The sequence below is a fragment of the Ctenopharyngodon idella genome, chromosome 5 (assembly GCF_019924925.1).
Source record: "Ctenopharyngodon idella isolate HZGC_01 chromosome 5, HZGC01, whole genome shotgun sequence".
NCBI classification, from domain to species: domain Eukaryota; kingdom Metazoa; phylum Chordata; class Actinopteri; order Cypriniformes; family Xenocyprididae; genus Ctenopharyngodon; species Ctenopharyngodon idella.
This window is the reverse complement of record NC_067224.1, coordinates 28,022,120-28,047,500: the sequence shown is the minus strand read 5'-3', so window position 1 is coordinate 28,047,500 and position 25,381 is coordinate 28,022,120. Positions and strand designations below refer to the sequence as shown.

At 35.3% G+C, this 25,381-nt stretch overlaps 1 protein-coding gene across 3 annotated transcripts in view; it reads right to left on the bottom strand.

Annotated features, from left to right (window-relative positions):
- unc5db (unc-5 netrin receptor Db) overlaps positions 1-25,381 on the bottom strand; it is a 226,405-nt gene that overhangs the window by 39,203 nt on the left and 161,821 nt on the right. For all 3 annotated transcript variants that reach the window (XM_051894039.1, XM_051894040.1, XM_051894038.1), the window contains 3 exons: positions 13,007-13,150; positions 9,688-9,791; positions 2,056-2,236 (listed from right to left, as the gene is read on the bottom strand). In XM_051894039.1, coding sequence (XP_051749999.1) covers positions 2,056-2,236; positions 9,688-9,791; positions 13,007-13,150 — 429 coding nt within the window. The remainder of the gene's footprint in view (positions 1-2,055; positions 2,237-9,687; positions 9,792-13,006; positions 13,151-25,381) is intronic.

Genomic DNA, 25,381 nt, shown 5'->3' with positions numbered 1-25,381 from the left:
ACTTTTTTGTAGGTATTGGGCTGTTACATGTGTCTAATGAATTTCATATCTGTACGTGAAATGTAAAATTTTGTAGGTGGTGCTATCGAGCCATTTTGCCTAATTTTGTCTAATTCTGAAACCCATATCAGATGTAAATTTTCACCACTTCTGAGGCGTGTGCAAAGTTTTATGAGTTTTCGAGCATGTTTAGGCCCTCAAAAATGCGATTCATTTCGGAGAAGAAGAATAACTGACTGAGCAATTACAATAGGGTCCTCACACCATCGGTGCTCGGGCCCTAACTAATCATATAATCGTCCATAATTAGAATAGCAAAATAAACAGGCTTATCAACTCAATTAAATTCTGTCCAATTAAATTCTATACGGGCACTTATAAATTAATCTGGCACATCAGTACAAGCCAGCCACATAGCCAGATACCAGTATGGACAATTTGTGTGACATGCACTTTTTTTTTTAAAGGATTGCATACTACCTATTTTCTCTCCTCTGTCTGAGACTGATGTTTCCAAATTGCACATTTCCAACTGCCTACCAAAAACCAACACTTAACACTGCAGTAGTAGATAACTACAAATCTGTATCTATGCTGGAATGTATGAATCAAACAAGGAAACTTTTAAAGTCCCCCTGTAGTCAATAATTTTATCCCTTAAAACTCATTTTTGATCACCAAAATGACATATTTAAACGTTTTTTTCCCGTGAAAAATTCTGCATGCCTTTAAAACGCTTGAATGTAACTCTACACTCTTGCTTCATTTAGTATACGCAGTTCCATGAATATGCAAATTAGCCCCGCCTCCACTCACTCACACACCAGCTCAGAGATCCACTCGGTCAACTTTACTGTAGTAAATGCTGCACAATGGCAATTAGAAATACTGGTTTAATTCAGCCATATATGTTTGAACCCGAAAATGATTTAGAAGAAGTGGAAAAGTGAATTATACAGGGTCGTCTACAAAGTCGACGTATCAGAATGGTAATGCGTTTTATGTATCGCTCTTTACAACATCAGACACATAACGGTATTTAATATGATTAGCCTTTTGCTTGACTACATTATCAAACAGCTAATAATGTGTTGCTAATGTTACACAAACCATGTTCCCGTTCGCCATCTCAGAGTCAGACAGCTGCATTCTAAAAATCAGTACTCTTTTAGAAACGCTTTGAACAACTTAGAACGTCAGTGGAGAAAGGCATATAGTTTATCATAACATCGTAATATACATCATATATATACATAATTCACTCGCTATATTGCTAAATGTACATGATTTTTTATATCAACAGAAAAATATACCGGGATAACCTAGCTTCTCTTGAGCATTTTTCATGGACAAAGGAAAGGTTCTCCTCTCAGAAAACATACAAATAAAGATACTTTTAGATGTTTAATTGCTATTTGGAGCATTGGGATCGCTAGACGAGGGCTTAATGAACTCATTTTTGTGAAAACCTCAAATTGGACCAAAATTTACATTTTTCACTTGTTTTGCCTGTAGCTCGAAAATTAGCCTGTGCGCATTCCGACTCATTTCGACAGCATGGGTCACATATGATTATAGCTTGTAACTTTAAATCTATAATTTCAGTTAGTTCATATAGTTCACTCAAAAATGATAATCCAGTCATCATTTACTCACCCTCATGTCGTCTTAAATCTGAATGAATTTCTTCTTCAGCAAAACACAAAAGAATGTTTTTGTCCATACAATGAAAGTCAATGGTCAATGAAAGTGAAAGTCAACAAAATTTTGAAGCTCACTGACTTTCATTGTATTGACCAAAAAAAAAAAAAAAAATCTTACATTTTTCAAAGTAATTTTTAAGTTTAACAGATTAAAGAAAGTCATGAGGGTGATATAGCGAATAATGACAGCTTTCAGTTTTGGATAAACTATTGCTTAAAAGGGTGTACAACTTAGTTAAAATGTGATAATGAATGACTTCACAGTGCTGTTGCAAGAAGAGAGCCGTTCAGTAATATTTTTAGCTGAGGAGACAGAACAATAAGTCAATGAAGCATATCAGTGTCGTCTTACCAAACACAACTACAGTAGCTGTAGCACTGCGTCTTTTTGCGACTATGTTACTGGCGAGGCAGGTGTAGTTGGCGGAGTCAGAGAGTCTGGCTTCATTGATTATCAGATTGTGGTCAGCACGAGTGTCAATGTTGTCGTCTCCAAGGGAACTGACCGATTCTTCATTTTTCAACCACTCCACCTGGCAAAAAGAGAAGCATTTATTAACCAAAGCTGCAATTAGCAAAAGAGATACCAGCTTCTACACTCAGTAAGAATAGTAAACTGTTATTGCAGGCATAGTAAAACATTGGATTCTCACGGGACTGCATTTATTTAAAGGAAAAATAGTGTTACACAATGAAAACAGTCACTTATTTTTGCACTGTTTTGGCCAGTGCTTATTTTTCTGAGATCTGGTGACACTGACAGGGAAGTAAAGAACCCAGATGGAAGGAAAACAGCACTGTAAAAATGCAGTTACAGCACTTAAAACATGCTCAAGTAAAAGTGCCTTTTTAAAAATTCTTATTAAAGTTTAATTCCTGAAAAATCTATTCAATTACGGTAACATGAGTATTTGCAATTCATTACTTGGGAGGAACACAAGGGCTGAGAGCACCATTTGAACAGGACTATTGTGTTCTGTCTTTAAAGTCACCACAAAATCAAAATTGACAATTCTTATTTCTTTACAGAATTGTAGTGTTTATTATAAAGGATTAATCCGTGCAAATCTTTGTTTTGTTTTTTTATTATTCATGTGCACTTATAATATTTAATTAAAAATGTTAACCTCCCCCCACCCTATCGCAACTTCCGTTTCATGCCGACTTTAATCCAACAATCCGATTTGGTTAGAGCTTTTAATAGAACATGGTTACTAAAATTACAGTCACATTAATGCTGTGTTCTGAGCAGTAACTGCAGTGATGTCCTCTTTGCCCTCTCTTCCTCTATCTCATCACAGCATTTTAAACTTTGCTCTATTCACAGATCATTTCTCAGAATCACATTAGCACTCATGTTCATAGTTCACAGTATGCTTTAATTATTTTGTGACTACCCCATTTGAATAATTAGAGTAATTATTTCACTATGAAGCTGTAAAATCAAACAATCTGAAAAAATGATTGTAATTTGAATGGTAAAAATCCTACAGTAAAAAAAATGGTTAATGGTAAGTTCCCTTTATACACTGAAAAGCTGTAATAGATCTAATGGGACATTTCATGTAATGTTACAGTAATATATATATATATATATATTTATTAATCATAAATTAAGTACATTCTGTTAAAATTAAAATGTTGCTACCATATTTTTTTATAGTAAAGTCCTGGCAACCACAGCTTCTGTTTATTTATTTTTTACTGTACATTTAAGATTTTCTTTTCTTTTCTTTTTTTTTTTTTTACAGTGTATTACTGAAAAAAGAAAAAGAAAAAAAAGCTTAGCTGGTCTCCCAGTCTGGACAACCCTATTAGCCAGGTATGTCTTGCTAGTTTAAGAGGGATTTTGGGCACTTTTTAGTTAGTCAGACTATGAAGACAACTGACCAGCCAGCTAAGACCAACAAATCACCCGGTTTAAGCTGTTTTTCAGCAGGGAGTCATACTACTTGTGTACTGAAGTGGAGAGCGCACTTCTCTAATGTATTTACTCAAGTTTTCAAGGAAACTTGGGAGTTGAAATAGGCAATTAGCACACAGTGAAAGCAGACCTCTCTGTTGAGACATTTGCCATGCTCTGCATTCTTGAGCACCACTTCCCCTCAGCCTTTGAAAACGTGCAGAGCACAGACATGAAGAGGAATGGGAGAAAGAGAGAAAGAAGGGGGGAAGGAAGGATAAAGGAAGAGAGGGAGTGAGGGGAGAAAAGGTAGGGGACAAATACAAATTAGCTGGGTGAATGTGTGGCAGAAGATGTGAGAAATGAATGGCCTAATTGGCACATTTGTTTCAATTACAGCGTGGCTAACAGTGACAGGGCTGACGGAGGAGTTTCCACAGTCTCAAGAGGATCTCGTGATTTCATTAGTGCCTCTATCCTGCCTGATTAAGGTCCTGTTGACAGGAAGAGATCAGCCGAATTGAAGACCTCGCTGTTATCACAGACAGGGGCTACTCTGCTGTCGCCCACAAAAGTGGGACAGGAGGTCAGAGCCGCTTAATGTTTTTGAACTCAGTAAAACAAGATATCGAAAATATTTTGATCGTTTTTTGCAGGTGGTGTTAGGGGGAGTTTTTTTTTTAACCTGTGAAGTGTGTTTGTGTGTGTACGCTGGAGAAGAGGCTGTTGAAACTGCTTCATATTTCAGCAGGGTAATTACTAAGATTAAACAGCTCTGATAGACGGCCCTCAGGGATATAACGCCGCCTCGCTGACTGTGAATTCAATCAAACCCACACACGCACAACACATTGACAAGACTGACACAAGCAGACACACCTACAATCACTTTGAAATTACTTTCGACACCAACCTTTGGTAGTGCAGACAGCTAAATCTGAATTTCTGCAAATGCTTTTGTTTTCATCTTTGGTGTATAATGAGCATAAAATTCAACAATCAACTTTAAAATGAGTATGAAGTTTGCAGTTTCATCTATAAAATATGCTTGTGCAAATTCATTCACCTAATTAATATTAATTCATATTCTTGATGTATTTGTTGAACCAGCATAAAAGGTTCTTTATGAGTAGCTGTCCAAATGCCCTGTTAAAAAACCAGGATATGCTGGTAAGGTATGTTTTGAAGCATGGCAGCTGGTTTGAGCTGGTTTAAGCTGGTCCTTAGTTGGTCCTTAGCTGGTCATGAGCTAGTTTAAGATGGTCAAGTGCTGGTTCTAAGCTGGTCCTAAGCAACTAGCTCCATCTCAGGACCAGCTTATAATCAGCTCAGGAACAGCTTAAACCATGCAGCTCATGACCAAGTAAGGACCAGCATAAACCAGTTCAAACCAGCTGCCATGTTCAAAACATACCTAACCAGCATATGCTGGATTTTTCAACAGGGTGTACACAATATAATACACATAAGTCCACTAATAACATTAGGCAAGGTTTCTTGCACCAAAAATGCTTTATATTCACATGGCAGTTGTCCACCTTTCCTTCTGACATTTAGAATTAAACATGCTGTTTTTGCCATGCTACCTTTAAGACTTCCATATGTAAGACATCTAAGACATCTGCTATGACTGGATAATTTCTTGGCATGTGAAATGAGATCCATATTAGATGAAAATGAACCAAGATACTGGTGTTTACTTATGGCAGAATCCTTCTTGGGGACCCTTTCAAGAACTTGGCAGGAAAGGCTTACTCCAGTCTAGAGAATTAATAGACAATGAGCTGGAGAGTGTGGGAAACACAAAAGTGTCTGCATTTTCTGAAAATTATCCAATTTTTCAAGTAATTCAAGGGCTGCCAAGTTCTCAGGGTGAGTAAACTGCTGTAATGCTATGAATTGTGATTCTACACAGTAGTGCTGTTAAGCTTAAGAACTTAACAGCAGAAATGCCAGTGCTTTGAAATCCTGGATCTGACCAACCTTTGTATTAATAAAATTCACTATTAACTTAACATCATCCCTGTTTTACTAAGAGGTCAGCTGTTATTCTATTTAAACTTGTTTCATTATATTTTGGATAACAAGCCCTACTTATCAGTGTGGTATTTCAACATGCATCTCCAATGAAGTGTTTTGCTCTTATATGATCCAATGAGGGATTTGAACCTGTAACCAATGAATGACACCACCATCACAGCATAGATCACACTAATCAAATAATCAAAACATTAACAAGTATACATACAAGCATACAATATTGCCTTGGTATAAACTATAGTTTGAGCAAAATAATTCAATTTTGCAATTCCCATTGACATGTATGCCAACATAAAAAAATTACTAGCATAGTTCAGCTTTTGCATCATGCAGGATTTAATAGACTTTTGGAAGAATGTGATTATTTAATTCCAACATTTATATAATAAATGAACACTAAGTACATACTTGATTTTCTTTTTAGTTGTACTGTATCTAAAACATACTTCAAAATTCAAGAGTGCTTGTCATTTCACATGCCAATATATTACTGTCAATCAATACATAAACATCATAAATAATACATCTATGAATTACACATTTGGAAAAAGATTGTAAAATAGTCTTGGTCACTCTAAATCAGCAATCATCTCTGAAATAGTGTGCAGTATAGATGGTTTATCCCCTTTTGTAATAGAAAGAAATATCAGTTGGTCAGTTCATTAGTTGATGTGATCCCTGTAATCCAAGTCATCCCAGTTAAATTAATGCCTGTGGTTTAAATCCACATTCTTCCACAATTAATTCTATTTGAACAGACTCATTGGTTTATTCTCATCATCTCAATTTCAAAAATCAAATTTATACTTAATTCTGGAGCTTTGATATCCTTTGATGCACTTTGAATTAAAATGATCCTTAAAAAAATAAATAAATAAAAGTGGAAAAAAAAAAACACAAGGAATTAACCCCAGACCTGGCAAACATAGAGGAAAATGCTGTAAAAAACACTTCTAGGACTATGCTGGTCAATCATACAGAAGTAAAGGCAACCACAAGCATAAAGCACAGAGTTGTCCCTTTCATCCTCTCCTCTCCTGAACACACAACCACATTACCATTCTTTCCAGATCAGCCTTATCACAGCTAAACACATAGAGACAGGATACCACCCAGCTCTGACCGGCCTGTAATTGGCTTGTTAGATCATGGGGATCATCACTCACTTTCATGGTGGCTGGAAAAGGACAGGAAAAAGAAAAAAGAAAAAAAAACAGGAAACAGGTAGGAACACATGAAGTGAGTTCTTGTTGAATGGAATGAAGCTCTTGATGCTTTTAAAAAGTAATTAGAAAAAAAGAAATAAAAGAAAGCTAAAGAAAACTTAATGGTGATGTCAATTATGTACACACAAATGAGTTATGTACACAAATGATTATAATACAGAAAAGGTTATAGAGCTATAAATGTGGGTCGCAAGGCTTAGATAATTTGGCCCTAGATGAATTTGATTAATTCATGTCGAGATATCTGACTTTTGATTGCAAACGCTGCAAATCTGAGCATAGTCTGAGACATTTTAAAAGTTTGTTTAAACATTTATATATGGCACATGCTGCATGAACCTTTCTTACAAGCAAGATACTTAAAAATCTCTATTTAAATGTGATTTTTCTTTCCTAAGGCATCCTCTTAAAACATTCCATGTCAATGGCGAGAAAAGAAAACAGAAAAAGGGAAGGTGAGACCATTTTCTGGTCTAACTTAAATGTAATATATTTCACAAAAAGCTTTGGGAGCAAAATCTCTCTTGGCCAATTGAACACTACTCCTCAGTAGCACACTCAGAGCGCATAATCTCATTAAGAAGATTTTTATGATAACACAGTCTAGACCAACTATGCAGAAAGGCTTAAGAAGCTCTGGGGAAACTCATTTACAGTTACTGTTTAGCTCTACAACAGAAAACTTGTTCTGTTTCTAAAAGGTCATATCAGAGTTTTTTGTGTTTATGTTGTAATTACCACAGTGCCGAGAAGCCCCCCTGCATAGACACAGGGACATATCACAGTTTAATTCACCACTCAGATCACTCAACACATTAATACTGCTACTATTTAAAAGGACAACGCTCCAATTTAAAGGAATAGATTACCCCCAAAATAAACCTGGCATTTCTTTCTTTTTTTTTGACATAATTTCACATTATTCTAAACCTGTGTGGGGTTTTTTTTCCTCCACAAAAGGAGAAATTAGACAGAATGTCCAAACTTTTGTTTTCCATACATTGAATATGGATGACCACTCTAAAAATGGCAAAAAACACAATTAACCATAAAAAACTTACTGTATCATATTTGATAAGCAAATTTATAAGGCCAATAATTTATCAACATGATCAAAACTTTAAAAAGAAGAAAAAAAAACTGTTGTACACAATCTACTACATGCCAATTATATGCTTTGCCCCCACATTGAAAAAAAAAGTACAGAGCTTTGATTAAAAAAACGAAGTATTTAAATATCACCTTTCTAAGAGAAAAGTAAGCATCAGAATGCCATCATTCCATATTATCCTATATCATACTATATAAGTCATAAAAGCCTGATGTCAAATATGATCCAACAAAAAACGCATGCATATTTTGTGTTTGTTTAAAAGTTCAATAAACTGTTTCATTTCCAAAAAATTTACTCTTCTCACTATTATTTCAGATGTCAAGCTTTACAGGGTTAAAGTTTCATAAAAGTGATCCATGTGATTTATGTGCTATATTACTTCAAAATATTACTATTGCTATATGTCTTCATAAGCATGTGTGAAGTATGTTTTCATGATAGCTTTGTATGAAGAGAGGGGAAGATTATCAATGAATAAGGGCTTGAATTTCAGTCTCTTCCTCACACAAACCTATTATATGAACTAAATTTTTTTTACTCCAAAACAAGATGGTATTTTCTTACTAGAAAAGAAATCAGGCTGGTTAATTATCCTAAGAGCCAACAGTGATGACAAACTGACTCTATCCAGAAAGATGCGAGTCTCATTAGCTTTGTGACCACAGATATACTACAGAGCATTTCTCAGAGGGGGTGTTTATGACAGTTTAAAACCACAAACACATTCCACTAGGACAGAATAAAGAGGGAGTGGGAGAGAAAGAGAGAGAGAGTTAGCATCCAGCATGCTGGTAAAATGATGCCGTATAAATTTTTGCACTCTCCTCCTCACAGCTTGGATTTAAATTTTTTATGGCGGAGGTGTGCTGGAATGGACCCGATCGCCGATTGCTGGTCTGCACTCTACATTATTCACTAGTCCCTCTTATAGCTGACTTCATTTATGTTGACAAAGTACTTGAAGGGAGAATCTTGTCTTCCAGTACTTCCCAGATTTCCTCCGTTTCTGTCCAACGTGCACTCGAATAGACAGACGCTGGCAGAGCTCTTACATTTTATCACTGAATCATTCACAAAGCATTGGTGACTGCCAAGAACCAAACCCTACTATAATCACACACACATGTACATGGATATATTGCCTGCTCATAATCAATGATATGTGGACCTGTCGTTTTTGTCCCTTACTTGACCCTTGACTGCACACAAGCAGTATTAAACTGAAATCAATCCATCAAATTCGATGACAACAGTCAGTGGACTGTCATTCCTTGTTCTCTTTAAAACTATAGTTCACTAAAAAATGAAATCCATCCATCATTTACTCACCTTCAAGTCATTCTAAACCTGTATGACTTACTTTCTTGTGTGGAGCACAAAAGGGAGATATTTTTGAAAACATATGTTTGTTTGTTTTGAACCCCATTGACTTTAAATATACATGGACCATAGTAGTTCTTTAAAATATCTTCTTTTGTGTTCCATAGAAGGAAAGTAATACAGGTTTGTAATGACATGAGGCTGAATAAACTGCAATTATCTGGGTGAACTATCCCTTTAAGCACAGAAACAGGCATCACTTAGTATAGATGTTTAAAAACAGCACTGATGCTTGTTTCCAGTCAGCAGAGAGCATGCATTGCCCTTCCCAGATATCCTCCCTGCGGGAATGATGTCAGAGGCTGAGAGGATGGGTCTTACCTCTGCCATGGGCACTCCCTCCGGGGGACGGCAATGCAGCACAATCATGCCCTTGATTGGCACTTCCTTCCCTTGAGGATCCTGCTCGAAGTTTTTGCGAAGGTCTGTTTGAAAAGATAAGAGGCAGCTGTCACAGTGGGCAGAGTCCGAGCCGATATTTGGCCTATCTATGCCAATCGCTTTCACCGCTCAGTATCCTGCTCTATCTACACCCCCTGCCCTTCGTTTTGGCAACCTTAGAAAGGAAGGGCAAAAGAGCAGCAGAGTGCAGGCATTCTCAATGGTGCTCCGGCCATCTGCTGGAGTTGCAGGTGTCGTTGGTTCAGTTCAATTAGACACATCCCCACTGTGCTTGTACAGCAATAGATTATTTTTTTTCTGTACAATGCAAAGAGCTTTTAATTTGTAGAGAGAAAACACAAGAAAAATATCAAAAATGGTCCAGCTTCAGGTAGGATAAAAAAAATAATGCTCCCTGTATTTAAGTGGAATAAAGTTGTTAATTGATTATCAACTGATAATGATAAAATATAATAAATCTTTAAAAAAAATTATGATAATGATAATCATAGCAAATAATAATAAAAACTAAATAAAGCTGTTAATAGATTGCAAATGCCTTTAGATTTAAAGCGTTAGTTCACCCAAAAATTTTAATTCTGTCATTATTTACTCACTCTCATGTTGCTCCAAACCCATAAGACTTTCATTCATCTTCGAAACACAAATAAAGATTTTTTTAATGAAATCTGAGTGATTTCTGACAGCTACGCAACTGAAACTTTGGCGCTTCAAAAAGTTCATAAAGAGATCGTAAAACTAATCTATATGAATTGAGTGGTTTAGTTAAAATTTTGGTAACACTTTAGTATAGGGAACACATATAAACTATTAACTACGAGTTTTCCCTCAATAAACTCCTAATTTACTGCTTATTAATAGTTAGTAAGGTAGTTGTTAAGTTTAGATATTGGGTAGGATTAAGCATGTAGAATAAGGTCATGTAGAATAAGACATTAATATGTGCTTAATAAGTACTAATAAATAGCCAATATTCTATTAATATGCATGCTAATAAGCAACTAGTTAAAAGACCCTAAAATAAAGTGTTACCAAAATTTTCTTGAGACACGGTCGCTTTATATGCTGAACTGATTTCATTTAGGTTTATATTTACATATAAAACATTCATCAACGCACACATCAGTTATGTTCGCTTGACGTGCGAGAACCAATGAGGTTCATTCTCGTGTGTTATGCAGCACATTTGAGCTTCGGGAAGAGGTTTGTTCTTGCGTGTCATTCGGTTCGGTTGAGCTTCTGTTTATGTTCGCTGATCAATGTTTATATGTGAATGAAAGCCTAAATTCAATCTGTTAATCATAAAAAGTGATCATGTCTCTTAAGAAAATTTGGACTAAACCACTCAATTCATATGGATTAGTTTTACAATCTCTTTATGAACTTTTTGAAGCGTTAAAGTGGTAGTTACATAGCTGTCAATGGAGGGAGAAATCATTCAGATTTCATTTAAAATATCTTCATTTGTGTTCCAAAGATGAATGTAAGTCTTATGGGTTTGGAATAGGGGTGCAACGGTTCTCTGTAAAAAATCGAACCGTACCGTTCTCCACTTATGGTTCGGCATGCACTTGCACCGCGGTTCATTTCGAATGACGACACATCTATAAGGTTTGTTGACAACGTGTAAAACAGACAGAGTTCGGATAATGTATGTTTCAGTCGATGAATACGCATTCTGACTTCCCAAAACGTTACAACAGCGATGATGAAAAAGCATGGACAAAACTGTCACTCTCTGTAAATTTGGTTCACTGTGAGTGCCATATGCTCGAATATGAGCAGTCATTTACGGCGTCATCACCCAGGTGTTGATGGCGCACGAGCGCAGGTGAAACCTGAACAGCGCACGTTGCTATCTGTGTTTAAACTAAACTCATTTAAGCCTTGCTAATTTAAACATTCAAGAGCAAGACGCGAAAGAGAACTTGTGCACGCTGTGAGAAGATTTGTGTGCGCTCATCCGAAGCGCGCACGCCCTTTATATCAGACAGCGCGCAAACATGGAGTTCTCTTTCAAGTGATGCGCTTGAACGGACAAATTCACACAAAAATTATGTCAACATGCCCATCTTGGCAATTATCCTAACAAACATAGTCAGTTATGCCTTGAGTGAACGTATAACAGTCGAAAAAAATCGTGCATTATGTCTTAAAGGGAAAGAAGCCTATTCCTGCTGCCTGTGTTTTTAATGTTAATTAAACAACAAATGACAAAGAAATCACTCACTGCTCTTGACTGTATAGCTTTTGTAACTAAATAATGATTAATCTTTATTTAATTTATACAGTGAAGATAACATGCAGTGTTATTTTATATTTGATTATTTTATTCATTTTCTGTACCTGAAAACTACTGTTAGATACCTGAAAAGCACTGTTTATTTTATTTGAATTTTTGCTCTATTGTATTGATTTGTGCTGTTGCTTGTAGTTTGATTATTTGTTCTTATTTTCTTTATTTTAATTTGACAGTAGTCCTTTTTTCCTTGAACATACCGAACCGTACCGAAACCGTGAGCCTAAAAAACGTGATACAAACCGAACCATGAGCAATTTGAACCATTGCACCCCTAGTTTGGAACAACATGAGGGTGAGTAAATAATGACAGAATTTTCATTTTTGGGTGAACTAACCCTTTAACGCATTTAGTGCATTAATGAAAAAATTGTAAATACATAAAACTGATTTTTGACCCCTTTTCATCTATGTGTTTATATTATGTGTTTCAGAAAAACCACATGAACATGCACATGTGCAAAAACATGGCCAACATGTGGAACACGTGTGAAACACATATTAAACATACACATAGGAAACATGGTTTTGGAACAGTTCCCATGTGAAATACATGTGATCTCATGTGAGAAAATTGAAATTCGAGGAAAATTCATGTAGTTTCTTAAATTTAGGTGCATTTCAGATTTAGCATGCAAGCTTTTGTCTAAATAATTTTCAGCAATTCTAAAAGAGAGAAAAAATTGATTATTTAAACAATTAGTTAGCTAATACAAGAGGTATTTTCAAACTTTTTGATACCCAGGACCCTCAAATTTATTAAATTATACCCTAGCATTTGTCTTTTTCTATGCACTAAAGTTGTTAGATGCATAAACTTTTAAAAACAGATTTTCTTTTTATTTCTTATTTAAAAACCTGCAGTGTCAATACAATTAAAATAAAAATGAATAATAATAATTTTCCCACTTGGAGGCCACTAGGACCTAGCATACTCACAAGCTATCCTCACTGTGGCCTTACGGCTCTTCGAGGTCCCTAGGTGACTCCAGGCCACACAAAGGCACCAGTAGTCTTCTGGACCATGGAAATCCTCCACCTGCTGCCTAGTAACATTGATCGTCACTTCGCGGATTTTCAGCCCTGTATAACGAGAAACAGAGAGCATGAACATCTTCATCTGAATTCACTTCAGGTCAAAGTCTATTAAGTATTGATCTTCAGTGTTTGGTCACTTCAGTCAGGGTCCTTAATGGCGATTGACTGTAAGAATATACGCTGGGTGTCAGAAGGATGAAAGGGAACCAAAACTCTCTGAATTCTGAGACTGAAGTTTAAAAATATCATATGCATTGTTATTTAAAAAAAAAAAAAAAAAAAATCCAGTGAAGACCAGTGAAAAATGTAATGGCCTCGGGTTGCTGTTCTCTTCACATGCTGCCCTACATAACTCCAGTTTCATGTCTCTCTGCTCCAAGTTTTTGAGTGCATTACTGATAAAAAAACCTTTTTTTTTCTCCCTCTCTCAGGAGGTCCTTCTTGTTGTCTGTGCCACAGATCGTTAGCAAGATGAAAATAGCTAGCTGAAGCTGCATTAGCCTAAAAGCACAAGAGCCACGCTTGTTACCCCTGAGGCTTCATTTAAGACAAATATCTTCAGATGAGATTGTCACAACCTGAACCCTTCGAACTCTCAAATCTATGATAGTTAATACTATGGTGATACAATTTAATGTTTCTTGACTTTTAAAATGTCTGACTTTCCTGGTATGAACCTGAAGTCACTCTTTGCAGATTTATTGCATTAGTAAAGGCTTTCACTGTTAATCGGTTTCATCTTCTACCACCTTCTACAGTATCCCTACACCCTACAGACATTACAAAATAGTACAGACATGCGGATTAAAAGGAATTTTATGCTATATGTTGAGAAGCATAATAACCAATCCAGATTGTTTGCTTCTCCGCTTTAATGCACTCTCAAACATTAGTCTGTAATCGGGAATGCTCCTGTACCGTACGTCTACTAACAAACAGTGCCAGGGACCATATCTGAACACTTTTACCAGATAAATATCAAATAAATCTGAAAGTGCCTGCCAACTATACAGGGATTACTATTGCAGCTCAAAGATAAAACGATGGCATGCAATTTATGTAAACAGATCAGTTCAAGAAGACTCAGCTCATTTTTAAACAATTTTTTTTCTTTTTCTTGTGAGATTAGGATGAGCCCCAGTGCGGGAGGATAAACAGAAGAAATGATGCTGACACTGTATTCTGAATTTTGCCCTGGAAGATGGCAGCAAAGAAGCCAAAACAAACATGATACTTCTCATCTGGATGTGTTTCACATCCTCGGTTATCCTCTCTTAAATTACACAGCTGGACATTGCTGTTCTCCTTAATACCTACACCACTGTTTAAAAGTTTGGGGTCAGTAAGATTTTTATTTGGTTACACTTTATTTTACAGTGCTGTAGTTACATTGTAATTACTCAAATAAGTACTGAGTAATATTAATTAACTACATGTACTTACTATAGAGTTACAGTTAGGGTTTGGTTTAGGGTTAGTTACTTGTAATTCTGCATAATTTACTGTTATTACTAGGGATGTAACGGTATTATCAATATTGTGGTATCGCGATAGCAAAATTGTCTCAATATCATCATGGTCACACAACTGTATGAAACGATCAACGAAACATCTCCCGAGCAAAAAGTGTCGTTTTTTTTTCTTCAGCAGAACGGAGGGAAGTGGTAACTAGGGTTGGGAACCGAGAACCGGTTCTTATCCAGAACGAAGTGCGAGGAGTGTATCCTTTAATAGAGACGTCTCACCTCATGAATATTATAACAATGAATGCACTGAAAAGCCCTCGCGCTACTCAAATATGTCAACGCAGGGGGAGAGAGAGAGAGAGAGAGAGAGAGAGAGAGAGAGGAGCACAAAGCTGCACGATTAGTCTTTAAAAGATTGTGTTCTTGATTTCATCATCAATTTGATCTAATTCCTAAATGACAATGATTCGCCCTGTGTAGGCTATATTAAACCTTTGACAAAAATAAAATCGTGACATTCAAATCTGCTCTCGCGCTGACATTGATCTGAAGAGAGTTGTCATATTTAGATAAACAGCTTCACAAACAATCTTTTCAAGCACACAGTATTTCTGTTACAAATATTCCAATTATCACAGAAGTATACAAAAGTTTATTATTCAGATAAACGCTGATGTCTACGTTACCAATCAAAACAGAATAAATCACCTTTTGAAAATGCTTCAAATAGGCTAACTAACATATCGCTTGCATTGTTACACTAATAGTTTGCAACAAATTACTGTTAAAACTGTATCACTGAATCATTCTTTTAGAAACAAGTGACATCTTTATGAATCCAATTTGTGTTGAATTTGTGGTAACACTTTACAATAAGGTTCATATGTTAACATTAGTTAATGTATTAACTAACATGAACTAACCATGAGCAATACATTTATTACTGTTTTGGTTAATCTTTGTTAATGTTATTTATTAAAAATACAGCTGTTCATATTGTTTATGTTAGTTTACAGTGCATTAAATAATGTTAACAAATACAACTCTTGATTTTAATGATGTATTAGTAAATATTTAAAATAATTTTAAAGATTAAGGAATGCTGTAGAAATGCTGTTCATTAATACTTATTGTAGTTAATTAATGTTAACTAGTGAACCTTATTTGTAAAGTGTTAGTGAATTTGTTGAGATTAGCAGTCTGTTAAACTCATTTTAGTACTGTATAAAACATAAAAAGGAGTTGAGTATTGTGCATTTTTTCCCTTACTACTATTTTTTTATTGGTTGTTTAATATTTTTTCCTTATTATGAAACTGAAAACAATGGAAGTTCCTGTTTCAAACTGACAAAGTCTTCATTTATCTTTTTTTTTTAAATATCGCTGATATATCGTGGACTTTATATCGAGATATTATCGTATCGTGAGATTTTGATATCGTTACATCCCTAGTTAATACTATAGTAAGTAGTCACGTGTAACTACGGCACTGTAAAATAAAGTGTTACCTTTTATTTTTATTTTTTGTGAAAGAAATTAGTACTTTTATTCAGCAAGGACAAATTAAATTAATCAAAAGTGATAGCAAAGACATTTATAAACGTTACAAAAGATTTCTATTTCAAATGAATGTATCCACAAAATTTTAAGCAGCACAACTGTTTTTAACATTAGGAAATGTTTCTTGAGCAGCAAATCAGCATATTACAATGATTTCTGAAGGATCTTGTTGACAATGAAGACTGGAGTAATGATGCTGAAAAATTAGCTTAGCCATCACAGGAATAAATTAAATTACAAAAAAAAAAATATATATATATACATAATAAAATCAAAAAACATTTTAAATTGTAATTATATTTCACAAAAGTACTGTTTTACTGTATTTTTGATAAAATAAATGCAGCCTTGGTGAGCATGAGAGACTTTCAAAAAGAGGATTTCAGACCTGAAAAACATTGGCGTGATTGCTAAAGAGAAATGAAATTGCTACTGAGGCAGCTAAATCAAATTAGATGGGACTTCTGCCTCTTTACTAGTGACGTTTCAGCAGATCTCATTAACTCTGAACAGTTAGATACTGGTACAAGAATGCTTTGAGAACAAATATTGAAATATTTTTGGAGGGGGGTTGGTGGAAGGGATGAAGCTTCGCAGAGAGGGGTTTAGCATGCTGGCAGTGTCTGCGCTTCAGAGTTTAGTAACAGTAACTGCCTGACTGTCAGCACACTGAATCCCTCTCTACATTCATCCCCTTTAAAGCACCACTGCTCCAGCCATCAAAGCACCACTTTTGCAACAAATTCACTGCCCTCAACAAGACATTTTGAGACAATTACTGTTGATTCCAAATAGCTTTTTACTTGCACACATTCAGATGATGGCTACCGCAATGTAGCTTCTTGTTTTTTCAGTGTCTCACACTGTGTTTTCAACCATTAATGGACACATTGAGGAAAAAACAAGGGAAAATGTATTTCCATTTTATTGCTCCTTAGGGCAATAAACATAAAAATTAATCAGGTAGTGTAATGATCCTTTACTGTTCTGTTAAATATATATTCTATGTGATGTATACTGATCCAGAGATCTGGTCTGTAGTAATATATATGTTCATTTTCAATGAGTAATTTATTAATAGCATCATGATTACAAATAAAATGTGCAACAATTAGTGTGTTTAGGGTTCTAACCACCATAATATAAGTTTTTGTTTTAATAAACCAAAATTGCATGTTTGTCAGAGGATGTCAGGAGTGGATACATTTGTTTGCGTTTTCTTTCGTAGCTTCCCTGAAACCTGGCCAAATCATTTATGGCAAAAGTGGGGACATAAAAGAAGATATTTTGAAGAAAGTTGTGGTCCAAACAACATTGGATCCCAATCTCAAAAAGAAAGACATTTTTAAAAAATATCTTCTTTTGTGTTCCACAAAAGCAAGTTTGTTCTCAGAAGAAAGAGGAAAAGTGAAATCTCTTTAAAAGCAACTAGTTAAATAGTCATTCAGACAACCCACAGACTAATCAATTTAGCAAATATGTCGTTTAGGGCATTCCCAATTACGTTTGCGAAATTCACCTTCCGTGATTATGTAGTTAACAAAATAAAGTTTTGCTAATGAACACAAATCTTTAAAGACAGATCCTGCTGAGACGATGACACAAAATGAATGTTGTTCGCACCACACACAGCACTTATGTCTGATTTAGCAGAATTTGATGTGATTCTTCCCTTAATAAATGAGCAGCTCTCAGCCACCGCGGAAAGGAGTCATGGGAGAACGGGGAGGCGAAACACTAACATCTCATTTAATCAAGTGCCTTCTTGAATTGGTTTTCTCCCAAAAATGAATGACACTGCAAAGAAAAAAGCAGACCAGAACAGCATGGTGTATCCTGTCTGTCCCACAGGTTTATTGATCATGAAAGTAGATTGCCTTCGCTTCTGAGCTGACTCTACATGGTACTGTTAGTCAGGGGTAAACAAAGCAAGGCAGACGCCTGTGTTTCATGGACACTCTGAGAGACACAGACATTATTCATCATTCCCCAGCTGAGATGTTCCATCGACAGCATAGTGTGGGGGATAAAATTCAGTGGCAGCCGGCAGGCAAGAAAATCATGACTAATGACGGCGCATAATCCTGCCTGATAAATGAAAATATGAGTAATATGTTAATAGGAGATGGTCTTTCTCTCTGTTAGAAAGCCAAATTTCCTGCAGGAATATCGACAGGTGACAGGTGATATTCCGGAGAGACCTGGCTGACACGCTTTAATCTATCAGCACCACTTTTTACAACAACTCAGGTCGGGGAATCAGCAGGGACCTGGAAATACAAGGTTATATTGATATCTGAGTCACAATACAATTATATAGAGATTTTCTGTTTAGAGTATAGATATTCAAAACTAGAATATACGTATACTGCAATCTATTACTTTAAGTAGACTTTGTGGAATTACAGTAAAAATAATATTGAGAAATATTATTACAATTTAAAATAACTGTTTTATTAATATACTTTAAAATGTAATTTATTCCAGTGAAGCTAAATTTTCAGCAGCCAGTCTTTTTTCAGAAATCGTTCTAACACCGTGTCCTAACCAGACGCGACACCATGACACATGATAAAAGGTATTTTTTCCATGTTAATCAGAGTTTTTGTTCTAACCGGCCGCATTAGCAACACAAAGTATGACAATGGTAATCTCAGGTACTGTTTATGTGCTTTATTTAATGTTATAAGTGTCTAATAAGAGTTTGAATATCATTTTTGTGCCCTTTATAGCCATACTGAAAGCAACAATGGATAATTCTCAGATCTTTAAAATAAATAAAAGAAAATAAGAACGTCTGTCAACTCAACGTGAACAATCAAATGTATTCTATGACAAAGATTGTTTCATTAACTCATAATGTATTTTTAAAGATGTTAAAATGGTGTAATATTTATAAATTACTAATCCATTTCATTGCGAGTGCAGTGCGCTTACAGAGAGAACCCACACACATGCTATTTTGATTGGATGTGATTTTTAATTGCTTTTGTCGCTCTTGTATTCGCGTTGTGTCTGGTGTGGACAAACAAGTTGATTGTCACTGGAATCTTATGTATAGAATATAACAGTATATACTGTATAATATACTGTATATATAGTTAGTTAAAATATCACTTTTTTTTTTTTTAACAGATATTTGTTCCCACCCTAACACTTACATTTGGCAGATTATCCAATGTTACTTACAGTACATTCAGAACATAAACTACATCGGTCCATGTGTTCCCTTAAAATCAAACATGACTTTGACCGTTCTTAAAGCCATGTATTGAACGACACAAACAGTCACCCCTAGTGGAATGGTGTAATTTCTAGACTTCAGCATCTCATTTGCCTTTTGGCAATGACCAAAATGGTCAGGATGATATTTAACTCTGTCAAGTAAAAAAAGATTTAATTTCTCCTCTAAGCTTTACTTAGAGCTAGTTAATCCAGTCTGCCTCAGTTGCAACATGTGGCACAGCCACAGACTCAATTTAAGGGCCAGAAACTGACAGGACGTGACAATCATTTGAAGCTTTGGCTCAAGAAGTATTAGATATACTAAGCGGATGCTTCTGGTGCTCTGTGTGCAACGAACTGTTAGAGGAAAGTCTGTGTAAGCCTATATAAGCGACAGCCAGACAATAGGTGTGCTACATGAACGTGACCTGATGTTAAAATGTATCTGATCCTAATAAGTTTTTTAGATTGGTGGCGCATACTTGTGACAGCATAGAATATGAAAAGCAGCACTCAAGAAGAACTTCACTTTCAAGTTCACAATATACCACATCAATCAGCAACATTTCCAAGTCACTTTTAATGCGCTTTGCTTTACACCGGTTCCTTTCGTAATACTTCACTAGCTAGACTCAAAGAAAGCTGCTTACATTACGTGGCAGCAGCCACAGGGAATGACTTTAGTAGTATTTCAGTGTTTGAACAGACTTAGAACAGGACATGGCACAGCGAGAACTGTGTAATGTTTTGTTCCATGTGATTCCAGCAAAGGCTTCCAGCAACTGATTTGCAGCTTTTGTGTCACCCGCTGTAGCAGAGAAAGATTATTTCAGAACCATGGAGAGCGACAGCAATTGAACGACCAGCAAGTGAAGCTGCTGTAGTCATACAGTATTTGGCGTATTCCAAGCCAGGATTTCCAATTTTCGTTTATGTAAGAATTTAACTTAAATTAATTTTAAGTACTTTAAATAACCTATGGCAGCTTGGCATCCTAAACAACCAACAGAACTGGAAGTAAACATTTATCCTATAATTCTGAATAACTGAAGAGGTTAAGGTTAAAATTAAGTTGCACAATTATTTTAGTTTTAAAAAAAAAATTAAAACTGCCACTTGTAACTCCCTTCTGAATAAATAAATAAACAAAGAAAGATGCTTGTCACTTCACCTCAGTAAAATTTTGGCTTAATCAAAAATGTCTTTTTTATTTATATTAACATATCACGGTATATGGATTATATATATATACACACACACAGTATATCACAGAAGTGAGTACACCCCTCACATTTTTGTAAATATTTTATTATATCTTTTCATGTGACAACACTGAAGAAATGACACTTACAATGTAAAGTAGTGAGTGTACAGCTTGTATAACAGTGTAAATTTGCTATCCCTCTCAAAGTGTCAGTATTTTGTGTGGCCACCATTATTTTCCAGTACTGCCTTAACCCTCTTGGGCATGGAGTTCACCAGAGCTTCACAGGTATATATATATATATATATATATATATATATATATACACACACACAAACACACAAAATTTTAGCCAATTTTCTCACTGTCAGCAGATATTCAAACAAGGACCCGTTGCACCCTTGAACAGGGTATTTAACCCCAGCTTGCTTCAGGGGAAATAACCAGATAATAAGAGTTGCTTTATGCTAAAGCATCAGTTAAATGACTACTTGCATTACTAATGTGGACCTATACAGTGTGAGATTGCAAAGGGCTATGAGTAGGCTAACAGGTCATTTCTCAACTAACTTATAAAGCATTGGTGTGACCTCCTCCAAATGACTCATCTCATTGTGTGCATGTGTGTGTTCTTGAGCTCACAGTGGTGAATGTGACACTTTGCTCAGGGGGTAGAAGCTTTAATAGCACATTAATGTCATCCTCCATCACACACTCATGTTCTCCCCACCCGCTCTGCATGGCAGCTCCCTCCAGCGTAACTCCAAATAAATAATTATCATAACTACCACGGCACAAAGTGCTATTAGAGCAATGAAGGGAAGATTACAAGAATTCAAAAATAAAAAATGACCTGAAAGACTTATACGCACAACATCCATATTTAAGGATGTTTCTGCAAAAGCATGTCCATTGCATCCAATGTTTGAATTCCTTTACATGCTACCCTAAACTGTGTTATACCAATGTTTCAGAGCCAACATTATTTTCTTTTTTATTCTCTCTTATTATATACTGCACTCTGTAAGGTAGAGCTGCATGATTGTTAAAATATCGCAAACTCGATTCAAATACCCACACAATCTTATTCCTAAATGAGAGCGATTCGCCTATGTCTATTAAACCTTTGACAAGTACGAACACCACTAATGTTCAAATCTGCGTTGGCGCTGCTGCTGATCCAGAGAGAGCAGTTGTCATATATAGGCATGAAACAGCTTCACAAACAGTCTTTTCAACTACACAGTATCATTATTTCTGTTACAATAATTCAAATTATCACAGAAGTACTGGGATAAAAGCTTATAGTTTGGATATAAACACTGATGTCTACAGTATCAAAATAGAGTTAATCGCCTTTTGAAAGTAATTTGAGGTTTCAAATAAAGATTGTATCAATTACATCGATAAACCAGTAGGTGACGACAAGTGACAAAATGTATTTGTCATTGATTCATTCATTCAAGAGATTCGTTCAAAACGCAGATTCATCCAATAATGAAACAAGTGAAGTCTTTATGAGTGAGTCATTGAATCATTCATTTAAGAGATTCGTTCAAAAATGCTGAATCACCCAGTAATCAAACAATAAGTATTTATGAGTCACTGAATAATTTATTCAAACCAACTGTTTTTAAATAATTTAAATGAATGAAATATATATACTTTATATACACTGCCGCAATTAACATTTTGTCAGAACCTCTATTAAATTACATGTTATTTTGTTTAGTTGTCTGTTCAGAATCGTGGGAGAATTGTGATCTCTATTTATGTTATGTTTCTTTATAACTCTACATATTTTTAAGAAATGGTTATGGGTAGGTTTAGAGGTAAAAGTGGGATTAGCAGATCAAAATACCTTTTTTAATGCTATATTATGTTACTAAAAGAGAAAACTTTCCTATACATATCTATCCACTACATTTTATGTTCTTTTTATATTCTCTATAAAATGATTATGTTAGGGGATAAGGATAAAGGATCTAAAATGTATCTATAAAATGGCAAAAGGGCAATTATATAAATATCTTTAGTATATTAAAGATTCTTAAATATTTTACGTTGTGAGCTTGCAGTGGATTGTAAGAAAGGAGCGGAGCAGACTAAATGATTGGAGAAGTCCAGCATGTGTCACATAGAGAAGTCTATCTTTTTACTGGAAGATCGAGTTTTGATTAAAAATTACAAACTCAAAAATAAATAAATAAATAAACAAACATGCATGGTTGAATCGTTTACAATAAGATGGTTTTAGAAAAGAGATGAATTTCCATTTCATGGCGAGTTTAAAAATTGTTTAAATGACCTCTTAATATTTGTCAAATTCTACTGGTTAAAATATTACCTGTTTATTGTACAACAACAATGAAAGCTAAATTAATGGTTTCTGATACACAGTAAATTACATATGTACATATGAGGGCAATATAATACATAAATGTGTTCATCTGAATCTTTTAAGAGAGATTCAGATGATTCAGAGATTCAAACTATAAAGCGTAAAGCTAGAAAGAGCATTTTGTAACCCTGTTGACAAAAAAAAAAAAAAAGGTTTAGTATGCTTCATGTCTGTTGGATCTGTTGATGCTTAATGCTTGACGGTTAACAGCTAAACATCTAAAATGTATTAGCTTTCCTCATGAATATTAATGGCAAATATTGTTCACCCAGTAGTCCAACTGATTTGCTAATTGATAAGCAGGTGCTATCCATAGTAGGATTACCGCTTACTTTTTTCCTGTTTGTCCTACTGCTTTCGCTATTGGTTAGCTAAGGCTTTTTCTTGGTCTTAAAGTTGTCCTTGCCAAAACTCTTAAAATACAATGATTACCTCACAAAAAGTAGGAAGTACAACTTAGAATTTTAAAATGCATATGGCAAGGACATTTTCTCCAGTTACTATTAAAGAAGTCCAACAGTTGAAAGGCACAGGTTTTGCAGGTCTGATTTAAATTTGTAATTTCTGATAATATCCTCCCTCTAAAAAGGTAATAATGCCCTGTACTTGTCCTCTTTCACTGCTCTTACTTTGCAGTCAGCTTCCATTTGTTGTGCTGCAAAAGTCCTCCCTCTCTTTCTCTGTCCTTCATTGGCAGTCAGCTATTGTAGCGCAGAGGCACTTTCTCAGAAAGAAGCTTTTTTTTTTTTCCTGAGAAGCTGTCGCTAACAGATGTCAACACCACATCACATGTCAGCTCTGACACATCATAACTCGCAGTAGTCAGCTGGCTCTCTCTTCCATGACACAGAGCTGGACTGAGCCACATGAGCTACAACTGCCCTGAAGCTTTTATGTGCAGTCACTGGAAAGTGATTTGAGGAGACAGAGGAGAGAAGAAATTAGTATAAATAGAAAAGAAGTGACATGGTAACAGGGCTTTGCTCTTAAAATTGTGTATAGGAGATCTTGTAGCACTAAATGCAAATATTTATAGGCACAATCACAATCAGTTTTCTAATGCCTCAATACAACTGATCAAGACAAATCAGAAAAAAAAAACACAGTATAACAAGCAAATGGGGTGAACTAAACAAAATAACATACAGGATATATAATTCCAAATCAATATATTTACGCACAAGCAGGCAGTGAAAAATATAAAACGTGATTTGATATTTGATTAACGATATTAGGTATCTTTTAGATATTAAAACTTATTGATTTAAACTTTTTTCAGTTTCCATTCTGTTACCAGCATCAACAGCAGCTACGGTTGATCACCATATAAACCAAAATATATGTTAACATGGCTTATAATATTCATTAGTCATTAACAAACTTCATATATATCTTGACAGATCTTGAAACGTTTCTAGTAGTTAGTGAAAATTTAAATACGAAATGAATGAAACTTTCACGCAGGGCTGTTTTGCACATGCTATACGGAAAAAGAAAATCCATTATCCATCCAATATTTTTGATTTTCTGTCGTGATTGTGAAAAATGTCGCCATTGTAGGTCATTTATGCTGAATCGAGAATTGCAACAGGAGCTCACATCATCGTTCAGGGTCAAAAATGGACGGTGTAATACAATTTTCACCTTTTCTACGTGTAAACACACTAGGGAAGCAGGTCGAGGAGGTGACGGAGGTGACGCCGTAGCAAATCTAATATATCACTGATTAAACCCACTCCCTATCACTCAAAATAATCACATAGCTTGAGTGTTTTTGAAAGTGTTGTATTTTTGTTAACATTTGTGAGTATGACTGTCACTTGGCTTGTGAATGATAACTTGCACACTTCACAAGCTTCTATGGGTTTGACTTTGGTTTTGATTTGGTTTAAAAAAAAAAAAAAAAAAATACAGTGTGTCGGTGTCTGTCATAGACTGTAAAAAAAGGGTGTCTGTCTGCTGAATGCCCCTCCGATTCTCCTCCGTGGTCATATAAGTGAATATTTACAAAGAAAACATTAAAACTACAGTTACATTTACACCCTTCCAACAAAAAAATAGATCGACTTCGGTCAGCTTATTAAACACATTTATTTATTTGGACATTTTCTACCATATGATGGCTGAAGCAGCAGCGCGTGACACTGTTTTCACGGTAACCAGATCAACATTGTGAACGGATTTCTACAAAACTGAAGTGAAAACGCCAAATGATCATGCAATGGGATAAAATAGCTTCTCTTCCCTGCAAACGAAAAAAGGTAAGCAGGTATCCATATTCATTTCAGTATCGGCAAACGCAAAACGGTATAAAAGGTGACAACTTTTAAAGTTAAAAAACAATATAAGTTACGTAAACGATAAAAGCTCATTGTGGTTTCTCGGTTTGATAGATTTGAGCAACCATAAATGATATAGAA